Source organism: Nylanderia fulva, unplaced genomic scaffold (assembly GCF_048542155.1).
Source record: "Nylanderia fulva isolate GAGA-0341 unplaced genomic scaffold, ASM4854215v1 Scaffold520, whole genome shotgun sequence".
In the NCBI taxonomy this organism is placed as follows: domain Eukaryota; kingdom Metazoa; phylum Arthropoda; class Insecta; order Hymenoptera; family Formicidae; genus Nylanderia; species Nylanderia fulva.
In genome coordinates, this window is record NW_028190611.1 from 1 (window position 1) to 12011 (window position 12011).

General features: G+C 44.2%; 1 protein-coding gene across 1 annotated transcript; it reads right to left on the reverse strand.

The window, feature by feature from the left end:
- Positions 1 to 6949: 6949 nt before the first annotated feature.
- LOC146721222 (uncharacterized) lies at positions 6950 to 8191 on the reverse strand. The gene has a single exon (XM_085487285.1). The coding sequence runs from the start codon at positions 8189 to 8191 to the stop codon at positions 6950 to 6952; it is 1242 nt and encodes a 413-aa protein (XP_085343411.1).
- Positions 8192 to 12011: the final 3820 nt, after the last annotated feature.

Consider the following 12011-nt stretch of genomic DNA (forward strand, 5'->3'; position numbering starts at 1 on the left):
TGATGGTGCGGAAAGAACTTGTTGTCTTTTAAGGTCTTTTAAAGGGGTTTGAATAAGGTTTTTTTAGGGTTTAACATCCGGAACCTCCCCCGGCTCCAAATAGCGGTGGCCAACGCGATCGATATTCCTGCAAAAAAGGGGTTATATAAAATATAATGTTTAAAACCACATACCTTCAAAGCCAGCCTTTCAGCTACGTTAGCTGTTCCTGGCCCCTCCCACATTCCTCCAATCATCAGCTGATGGTCGTTTGCAAGCCACTGCCTCGAATCTCTGTAAGTAAGTAACAAGGCTCGTTGTTTAAATATTCGAGCATTGATTGATACAGGCTCGGAGGCTACGTTTATAACTAAAGGGCCGTCCAAGTGTTTGAAGGCAAAACGTAGTAAGGTATATGTCAAGGTCAACTGGCATAGGTGACCAATCGACTGGAGTCTCTCATCATGCAGTTAAACTCATCTAAGCGCAAGCTCGGCTACGAGCGCTACGGTTACAGTGACGCATTCATCCTTCCTATATTAACTTCGTATACGCCTAAGCGTTACTGTTAATCTGTTTACGTATCCTTATTTGCAGAACTTACAATTCGCGGATCCCGATACGTTCCGGTGGTGGAACCGATCGATCTATGGATCGGAGCTGCAGTTATGGTTTCCATTGTGCTAGACGGACTACGCCAAAGACAGAAGCCCTGGTCGTACCGTACCATATTGGATGGGTTGTCCTCGGTCCGTTCAACGAGGAGCCTTCAGGCAATCCTCGTTTACCTGCCTTTGTGACACTGCTCTATCTCTTCTAGTACAGACGCGTAGTTACTAAAGCAGTTTTGGGAGATAGAGGAAGTCTCTGCTAGTAGTTCCCTCACTGAAGAAGAGGTCGAGTGCGAAACGCATTCGCATCTACTCATTCAAGGTTACCTATGGAACGTTATCTTGTTCGCTTATTTTTTTGAACGGATCACATAACCAAGGTCGGTCGTTTGCTTCACGTCGCTTCTGGCGCTTTCGACAAGTTAGAGCGGCGTTAGAGCGTAATATTGACTTGGCTGCAAGTTATTGTAACTTTATTTTGGAATATGAACAGATGGGTCATATGGCCCTGTTCTTCAAGAGAGGTTATTAATAATAACTCATTTTATCTGCCTCACTATCCAGTGGTGAAGGCAAGTAGCAGTACGTCTCCAATACGGGTTGTATTCAACGCCTCGAGTCCTATGAACAATGGGATTTCGTTAAATGATCTGCTGCTAACAGGTCCCAAGTTGCAGACGGATCTTTATCTATTATTATGCGCTGGCGAACTCATCGTTTAGTTCTCGTTGCTGACATCGCTAAAATGGTCAGACAGATCATGGTTTCAATACCGATAGACACTGACTTTCAAAAGATATTATGGCGCCCTCACCCGATGAACCGGTTGCTCATTATCGTTTACTCACCGTCACGTACGACACGGCTTCAGCGCCTTATTTATCCATGCGTGTCTTACGACAACTATGAGGATGAGAGAGAGCAAAAGAGGGTGAGAGAGGACGAAAGAAAGTGAAAAAAGGTGAAAGAGGGCTAAAGAAGGTAAAATAGGGTGAAAAAGAATGGAAAGAGGGTGAGAGAGATGACGAAAGAGAGTATAATGAGGACGAAAGAGGGTAAAAGAGCCCAAAGGGGTTTGACCCATTTTTTTTGTTTTCCCTTTCCCCTCTTTTCCGCGTTTTCCCTCTTCCCTCTTTTTTTCTTTTCCCCCCCTTTTTTTGTTCCTTTCCCCCTTTTTTCCCCCCCCGGGTTTCTCGCCTCCCCCGGGTTCCCCGGTTCCCCCCTGCCCCCCCTGCCCGCGGCCCGCCCCGGGGGGCCGGGCCCGCGGCCCTCGCCGCGCCGCCCGCGGTGCGCGGGGCCCCCGCGTGTCCCGCGGCGCGGGGTGGGCGTGGGGGGGGGTGGGTGGGGGTGGGGTGGCCCTTGTGGGTGTTGGTGGGGGGCTTTTTTTTGGGGGCCCCGGGTGGGTGGTTGGGGTTTTGGTGCGTGGGTTTTTCGCCCGGGGGCGCGAAGGCGTTCTTCTTTTTCTGCTCCTTTTTTCGCTTGCTCTCCGGCGGCTTGCGATTTTTTTTTTCTTTGGGTCAAAACCGGGGCGATGCCCGCCTTTTAGTTAAAGACCCTGCAATTCAAATTTTTATATTTTAGTAGTTCTAACCTTTTCCAAAAAAAGGACTTTTTGGTGTCAGGATAAGGGACGGTAGGCTTTTTAAAGGGCTTTTGGGTTTTAACCCTGGCGGAGACACTCCACCGCTCTTCTAAATTAAACAATCTTTTTTAAAAATTTTTCTCACCCCCCTCAAAATTTCCCCCCCCCTTTTTCCTCACATTTCGCCCCCCCCCCCACCCCCAAACCCCCACTCCCACCTCTTTCGCCAACTCACCCTTTCGTCGGCCCAAATTTTTTATTTTTTCGTTCTCTCCCCCACCCTCTTTTCCTCTTTCCCCTCTTTCCCCTCTTTCCCCTTTCGCCCTCTTTTCCCCTCTTTCTTTTTTTCAACCCCTCTTTCCGCCTTTTTTCCCTCTTTTCGTCCCTGTCCCCCCTTTCCCCCCCTTTTTCGTCCTCTTTCACCCTTTTCGTCCTCTCTCACCCTCTTTCATTCTCTCTCACTCTCTCTCACCCTCGTTGTCCTCTTTCGTCCTCTGTCACCCTCTTTCGTCCTCTTTCACCCTTTTTCGCGTCCGCTTTCACCCTTTTTCGACCTTTTCAATCCTCTTTCGTCCTCTCTCACCCTCACCCCTTTCGCTCTTTCTCACCCTCTTTTGCCCTCTAACCCTTTTTCACCCTCTTTCGTCCCTTTTACCCTCTTTCGCCCTTTTTCGTCCTCTTTCACCCTCTTTCGACCTCTTTCACCCTTTTTCGTCCTCTTTCACTCTCTTTCGTCCTCTCTCACCCTCTTTCATTCTCTCTCACCCTCTTTCACCCTCTTTCATTCTGTCTCACCCTCTTTCATTCTGTCTCACCCTCTTTCATTCCCTCTCACCCTCTTTCGTCCTCTTTCACCCTCTTTCGCCCTCTTTCACCCTCTTTCGTCCTCTTTCACCCTCTTTCGTCCTCTCTCACCCTTTTTCGACCTCTTTCACCCTCTTTCGTCCTTTTTCACTCTCCTTTGTCTTCTCTCACTCTCTTTCATTTTTTTTACCCTATTTTATTCTCTTTCACCCTCTTTCGTCCTCTTTCACTCTCCTTCGTCCTCTCACCCTCTTTTATTCTCTTTCACCCTTTTTCGTCCTATCTCACCCTCTTTCGTCCTCTCTCACTCTCTCTCACCTCTTTCACCCGCGTACGTCTTTTCTCACCCTCTTTCGTTCTTTTTCACCCTCTTTCGCCTATCTCGTCTTCTCTTACCCTCATTCGTCCTCTCTCACCCTATCTCCAAAAAATCATAAAAATGAAAAGGTCAAGTCATGTTCAAAAGAAGGTCCTCAAAAATTTAAATCTAGTCTGTACAATGAAAAAAAATTACTCGTAATTTTATATCGCAATATAATATTTATCGCAATAATTCCAGAGTTCCAATTTGTTAATATCGAATAATGTATTTGTTTCAAGTAATGGCAGTAGAGTCAAATACATACCTACGTATATGCAGTTTTTGCTGTTAATTGTACTTGAACAAAAAAAATAATTAAATGATTTAAATATAGCACATTTTAAATCAAGAAACTTATATAATCGAACTCTGTTTAGGAAAAGGTAGAACATTTCATTTGCCTCTGCCTTTACAAGAAACATTGGATAAGGTATGTCCTCCGGAAGATCCTATAAATTTGAATCACGAGTTGCACATTCTCGTTCGAGGTATACCCAAGAAATCTAAAGTGGTTTGGGAAAATTTGATAGATATTAATAAAATGTATAAGGCTTTACAATGGTTAAAAGAAAATAATCCTCATTACTCAAAAATTCGTCTTCCAGCGTCATCTGATAATCTATTAAAGGATAAGTTGCAGGAAACAGAATATAGGATTGTCGATGAGGAAAGCGACATTGACGAAATAAATGAGGTGGTTGAGGAATTACCAGCATTAAATTTGTACAATGTACAGCAAAACAAAAATAATAATGATCAAACCGTTTTAAAACGTACGGCTTTTCTCACACAAATCACTGAACATTCGGATATTAACGATCAGTATACAATATACCCAATACACGCGAAAAGAATCGATAACGAATCTGCATTGAAGCTTTATCAAATGGTGAAAATTGAAGATTTTCCAATGGATAACCGTTATAAATATCTGGATGTCATGTGTTTCCCTGATTTATATCCTGATGATGTCAATGGACAACGAGAAGATAGAAACTTTGCATTGCCGGAATATTTATTTATTAGAACACGATTGATGTCGAAACATAGTAGATTCAGGTTGAATCTGCAGTATCTGTTCTTCCTTCTCAATGATGCTAACTACCGACAGTTGAAAAGTGGTATCTATTATACGATGATGGTTACTAACCCACGAGAAAGATACACTGCTGGTAGATACTTGAACGAATTGAAAGGTTACCAATTAGAATCGAATTTAATGAGTATTTTCGCAAAATTGGAAAATACGGATCAATTTTGGCGACAACCGTCCAATAATGTAAAATGCATGACTTTGCATTACGGTCCAGCGACGTGGTTTTTGACTTTGAGTCCTAGTGAATGGAAATGGTCCGATTTGGGTGAATATTTACGAGATATGAATCCCGATAAAGAGAAGTTAGGCATCAGCGAACTAATCGCATACGATCCTGTAAGTACTTCTAGATTCATGTGCATAAAATTCAAAGCCATGATTGATTTTATTTGTTCGTCCGATAATCCAATAGGAAAGGTTATTCATTACTTCTGGCGACTGGAATATCAACGTAGAAGTATCCAGCACATGCATTGTATGATTTGGATAAAAGATGCTCCAGTATTAGGAAAATCGCCGGATGAAGAAGTTGCTACGTTTATTCGAAAATACGTAACGTGTGAAATTCCAGATGAAAATGTTTCGCCAACGTTGTACGATACGGTAATAAGTGATCAGAATCATAAACATAACTCGTATTGCATGCGTACGAAAAAAACAGAAACTAATATATACAGAAAATGTCGGTTTGATTTTCCGGTCGGTTGAATGTCGGTTCGATCTGCATCTTATATTTATACGATTCGCGGGTGGCCGCTGTCGCGGGTGTCGCGTGCCGCTATTCGACGCGGAAGGCGTGGAAGGGGAAATCGCGACACCCCGCGGATTGTATAAATTAAATGAAGATTGATAATGCAAACAATAATCTTTCGATTATTACAAGAGTTAAGAGGACGATATGGCAGCGTACACAAACGAAGAATATTACGATATGCTAATGGCACTCGGCGAGTGTCATGGGCAGTATCACGTAGCTGCAAGAAGATACGCCGAATTATATCCAAATCGAGCAAGACATCCATCGGCTCCTGTTATACTTCGAGCAGCTCAGAGATTACACGAGACTGGCAGTGTCCTTCCGGATAAACACGATACTGGAAAAAATCGCAATGCAAGAAATTTGCGAAATACGGAGCGAATTGTACGTGCTTTCGAAGATAATCCTGAAACGAGTATTCGAGTGGTTGCTCGAGAACACAACTTTTCTTACTCGACGGTACAAAGAACGCTCAAAGAAGAAAAGTTGCACGCGTTTCATTATACACGCGTGCAACATTTACGAGCTGAAGATTATCAGGCAAGAAGAACATTTTGCGAAAATTTTTTGAGACAAGTGGATCGAGATCCCAGATTTTCTTTCCGTGTGATATTCAGTGATGAATCACTATTCACACAAGAAGATATTTTTAACTCGCACAATATGCATTATTGGAGCGAAGAAAATCCCAGAGTAACGCGGCTCAAAAATTTTCAAGTACGTTGGAAAATAAATATCTGGGCTGGAATAATGGGTACCCAAATACTTGGGCCCGTTATTCTACCAGATATTTTAACTGGCCAGACGTACGTGGAACTTTTGAAAGAAAATCTGCCCGATTTTTTAGAAGAAGTGCCACTATTTGAAAGAGTGCCACTAGTTGAAGTCGAATGGCTCTCTCCGTCCCATAAATGCGGTCCTTGCTGCAGCCGATGCTCTTGAGGGACTCCCGCGAGGACCTCGGAGTTATTTGAGGCCCACTTCCTCAGTGGAAATCCGCCCGCCGTGCACAGGTAGCGCAGCTCCGTCTGGAGGTTGATGGCATCGTCGAGGTTGTCTGCGCCGGTGACCACGTCGTCGACGTAGCAGTCCCGCCGAAGTGCTGTGGCCCCTTGAGGAAATTGCGTCCCCTCGTCTGCACAGAGTTGCCGCAGCGTTCATATGGCCAGGAACGGTGCACAAGCCATACCGTAGGTCACTGTTAGCAGCTCGTATTCTTGGATTTTGTCCGTCTTATTGTGACGCCACAGGATTGTTTGAAGACGGCAATCCTCAGGATGTACGAGGATTTGGCGGTACATTTTCTCTATGTCGGTGACAAAGACGTACCGGTGCCAACGCCATCGCAGCAACACGTCGTTGAGCGCTGGCAGAAGATTCGCCCCAGTCAACAGATGAGAGTTCAGCGAAGTACCGGCCCGTGTGCGTTGAAAGCCGTTAAATACGACTCGGAGTTTTGTCGTCGTGCTCGACTCCTTCAGGACCCTCGTGATGCGGTAAGTAACACTTGAGATCATCCGCTGTAGTTGCAATGTTGACTTTCTTCATGTGTTGTAGGTCTTCGAACTCCTGCATGAAGCTGCGATAGAGGTCGCCAAATCGAGGATCTCGGCTGCCTTTGGTCTCCATGGCTCTCAGGAGGCGCTCCGCTGGTCGGCGAGTCTCGTGAAGATTCGTCGGCGGTGATGAAAGTGGTAGCCTCACAATGTACCTCCCGGTGGACGTGCGTGTGACGGTGCGCACATACAATTCCTCGCACTTAGCTTCCTCGGGAGTAAGTGGAGCCCGAGTTATTGGCTCGCTCTCCTGCTCCCAAAAGCGTCGAACGAAGGTCGGCGAGGTCGTGATCGGCGGTGCACCGGAATGTGCGGCGATGTCCGTTGATTGTTGTTGCGTCGTAGCCGCCGGACAGGATCCGTCCCAAGCTGGTCTGCTGGGCGATCGGCATCCTTGAGTCACCCTTGCGGAGACCTTCCTCGAGGATCAAGGAGTAGACCTCGGCTCCCAGCAGTAGCTCAGCTGGGTCGTCGTCCAGGAAGCGAGGATCGACCAGCTGGAGTCCGTCGAGATGAGGCCAGCTGCGTTCTTCTCGCGAGACTAAGCCTTGCTGCAATGATATGCGGGGCAGCACAAAAGCCACCACGCGGAGCTCGGCGTTGGTCACGTCTGACGTGACGTGCAGCGTGACCTTGTCACGAGCTGATCCTGAGCGGGTCCCTCCGATTCCGAAGATAGAGAGATCCGTCGAGACTCGAGGCAGGCGGAGACGTTGCGCCAAGGCCTTAGAAATGATCGACACCTCGGAACATTGGTCGATCAAGGTGCGTACGGCGTGTGGTAAGCCGTACCGATCGGCGATGTTAATTCGAGCTGTAGCAAGAACAGCCTTATGATCTCGATCTTGAAGAGTCGTGGTCAGTGTAGTGGCGCGTGTGGTGGCCTCAGCTGCCTGTGAAGACGTGGTTGCTCCGTGCAACGTAGTGTGGTGTCGTGCGTCGCACGTAAGGCAGTTCTTTGACTGACAGCGAGATAAGAGGTGGTTTCCTAAGCAGTTGTAGCAGAGCTTGTTCGTCTCTACAAATGCTTTACGCTCGTTGACGGTCTTGGCCTTGAAATCTCGGCAGGTCATCAAGGTGTGCCTTTCACGACACAGTGTACAGTGCGGCGGCTCAGCTCCTTGGTGCTTAGTGACGTGAGCCTTGGCAATCCGTGAAGCCTCTTCGGGCGGTTTGCTGACGCTCTTCGGTCGTGCGGCATTGAGCGTCAGGATCCGTCGGCTGATAAAGTCAACGAGTGTTTTGTTTTGTGCCGGCTCTGATGAGTCTGACGTAAACGATTCCCATTCCAGACGCGTGCGTGCGTCAAACAATTCGGTGACTAGGAAGTTGAAGAGGTCCATTCCGTGGGTGTTAATTGGACGTCCAATGCTCTCCTGACCATTGACGGCGGCAGTAACGCCGTTGTGAATGCGTCTCAACTCCTCTGCGGTATCTCCCTTCATCTTTGGCACGGCGATGAACGTGGCAAAGTTGGAGCGGATCAATTCCTTTTTATTGTTATAATGTTTGTCCAGGATCGCTCAAGCGCGATTATAATTGTCATTGGTGACAGGTAACGACTTGATTAATTTTTCAGCCGGCCCTGTCAAGCATGAGCGGAGGTGATAAAAGCACTCGATGTTAAAGATCGCATTGCCACTCACGACGGAGAGGAAGAGATCTCTGAACGACGGCCAATCTGCGTAGGCACCAAAAAATGGCGGTATTTTGATGCGCGGCAGTGACGACCTTGGCGTGGTGTCGGCAGAAGGAGGTACGTTCGCTGCACGAAAGTGTTTGGCGTAGCCGTCAAGTATGTTTCTTTGATTGACATACAGATTCTCCGTATCAGCGTGCAATTCTGACTTAAAATAATCGCTCTTGCTGAACTTTTCTTTTAAGGCTGCTGGGATAAGATCGTGCTGCGCTTTGAACTTCGTCCACAGCTGATCCAAAATTCTGGTGCGTGTGGCGATAGCACTGGTAGTGATATTGGAGCTGCCCAGCTTCTTCAAATACTCCACGGAACGTGAGATGCGGATTTGAATCTCACGCTGACAGTCGACCAGCGTGGGTACATCTATGATGGCTGCACACACAGATGCTCACTTTCTTCACTCACACGAAGAGTCACGTTCGCGAACTTGCGGTTGCCGGTGCGATAGATCCGGCTCAAAGGACCAGAAATATGTTCACGAACGCGCTGCGAGAGAGAGGATCGCGCAACACAAAGGATGAGTCATTTTTTTTGTATTAAAGAGTTTAATTTCAACAAAGGTTTAATGACAAAATACACTTTAACAACTTATGACAAATGTTAATTATTTCACAGAAGAGAACGTAATCAAAATTAAAGTGTGGAATAAGCAGCGGTCGTCAACGAAATTTTAGCGGTTTAACAAGTATGCGGTTTGCGTTATGCGGTCCACGGCGGAAAAGCGATAAGGCTGGTAAGCCGGGTGTGAGCTCCTCTTTTATAATTTTTAGGATGGAGCCCATCTTCGCGTGAAGCGCCAATAGTTTTGCGGATTTCAAACATTGCGCGAGGTGACCTGAGCGCATTACGCGTAATTGGCCGCTGTCAAAATTAACGGAACGACGGCTGGAAGAAAGCATGCGCGAGCGGGCGATCGCGATAATTACACAGGCCCACAACAAAAAAAAAGTTGTCTGCGCCATGGACTAGACCATGATATTCCCATGTATTTTTGCTTGCTGAAACCGAATATGACCTCAGTTTTGCCCCTACACGTAAGGATTTTTTTTCTACAGCCAAAAACATCTTAAAAAATCCATTAAATCGTAGATCCCACAACTTAACATCAAACTCCGTAACTCACTCAACTTCAAACAGCCAAACTAAGAATCCTATAACCTTTTCATACTAATTCCGGAACCCTGGAACCCTATACCTGCAAGCCCCATAACCTCATGACTCTATAACACCATAATCCTGGGACAGAACAAGGGATGTACGAACAAATGATAAGTTCCACTCATTCGAATCAGAAGTCCCAAATCATGTCCACGGAGTGCCATCGAATTTATATATATATGTGGCTATCCCATAGTTACATTGTGCCCGAATGTCTAAGAATCCAAACGATAAGTTTCTTCTTCTGATAACGGAATCTCTGATTCCGTTATTGAAATTGAAAATCCTGCTGCCTCAGAGGATGCTGGAGATGGTGACAACTGCCTTAATCAAGGATGTGTAGAATGATTCCCATTTTCCGATCCTCTGAGATAACGAAGCCAGCGAAGGCGCGCTGCCTTGCAGGGGGGCGTTAGGGTATGAGGATGAAGCCGTAGTTAGTGTGTCCAACAACGAGTTGACTTTGTCCTCGTTAAAGTCGGAAAGCCCTCATACTTAGACCTACGGAGGTATGAGGGTTATCACCCGTAGGACGGCGGACTCACCTGCGATCGGAACAGGATCCCTAACGTGCGGGTTTTTCAATATATCCATGGCTCTTCAAAATAAAAATCCTAAACTTATTCAAAATACATCTAGATCCTCCGTGGTTCCTCATAGATGCGATAGTGATCCAAATTCTTTCTGTTATGTTTGTGGAGAACTTAAATTAAAGAAAAATCTTAAAAAATTCACAGAAAAATTAAAATCAGTATATAAACAATGTTTTGCCTCTGAAGTGCGTGATGGGAATCATTACTGGTTACCTCAATTAGTATGCAGTGCTTGCAAAACTATGATGGATCGATGGAAAAAAAATAAGAATAACAAAGGATTGAAATTCACTAAGCTTATAGTTTGGGGGGAACCAAAAAATAAAGAAGATTGTTACTTCTGTATGACAAAAAGAAAAGGATACAACAGTTTAAATTTGCATAAAATCACGTATGCAAATGTTTCTAGTGTTACAAAACCTATTATATCAACAGAAAATGTTGATGTAGAAGATCAGGAAGTTGATCTCTGTTCATCACTTGATAAAATGGAGATTGATGGAGGATCTGAGGAAGAATACAAGAGTAATGAAGGAACAAGTGAAAATGATAATGTCGGAAGTGAAGACGAATATGTTTCATCAAATAGAAAAATATTAAACCTCAAACATTTAATCAAGAAGAATTGAGTGATCTGATCAGAGAATTAGGGTTGCCTAAAGATGGAGCCGAATTACTAGCTTCAAGGTTGAAAGAAAAGAATCTGTTGTCGAAAGGAACGAAAGTTTCAATTTATCGAACGAGAGATAAATCATTCAGGAAGTACTTTACTCAAGACGAAGATCTGGTATACTGTCATGATGTAACGTCCAGACAATTTCAAAACTTCAAACTTTTTCAAAACTTTATTCTTTAATCTATTAGTCATGACAATCTCTAACCTGCATGAAAGACCGGTAATAACGAATATTTAATCACACATATAATTACTCGTAGGTTAAAACATGTCTTCTCACAAATGACGACAGAGTAATAATTCACTTTTAAATTTAATAATATTGATAGCATAAAAGGCATAATTAATAAAGACTCTCTACTCTCGATCATTCGTTAGGAAACATAAACCTGAAATAAGAATAAGCGTGCCTATATTATAACTATTCATAATTCAAGAGACTTAAAAATCGTACACGTAATGCGTAGTAACATTGTAGCCGTCACACGTTCGAAAGTACTAAATAAGGATACCATAGTTCGACTATGAATATTTAAAATCCTCATTGATTATTTGTGAGAAAACCTAAAATAAGGTTAAGAACGTATATATATATATATATATATATATCAATCGTATACTTTGACGACACTATATATATTCTCTGGCGATCTCAATGACTGCATAAGACATACGGTATTCTCCGGCGATTTCAACGACAGTATAAGACATAATATTCATTTTACTAATATTAAATATATATATTATTCAATAGTATTAAATTTTAAATATGTACACTATATATATACATATATATATTAACACACAAAATTCTTATACCTGAAATATTTATATATATATATCGCTTATAAAGAAGTATACTAAGTAATTAAATAATTATGTATGGAAGCCGCTTTACTATGTGAACTCGGCTTTACTCGCAAGGAAACATCCAGAAGATTCTAGAAGGTTCTAGAACAATAGCGTGATGCAATGCATGATGCAACGCTGAAACACGTTGCAACCTGCAAGGCCCGTTGCAAGCCGCATAGCGATGAGTCACCAGCCACCTGCAAAATCGATTACCAAGAAGAAGATAAGATAAGTCGGAGCGCATAGCCAACAAAGGCATACAGCTATCGCTACCGAGAATAGACAAG

What these genes read in the sequence shown, in the direction of transcription:
- LOC146721222 (XM_085487285.1), bottom strand. Translation starts at nt 8,191, where the DNA reads ATGAAGGGAGATACCGCAGAGGAGTTGAGACGCATTCACAACGGCGTT.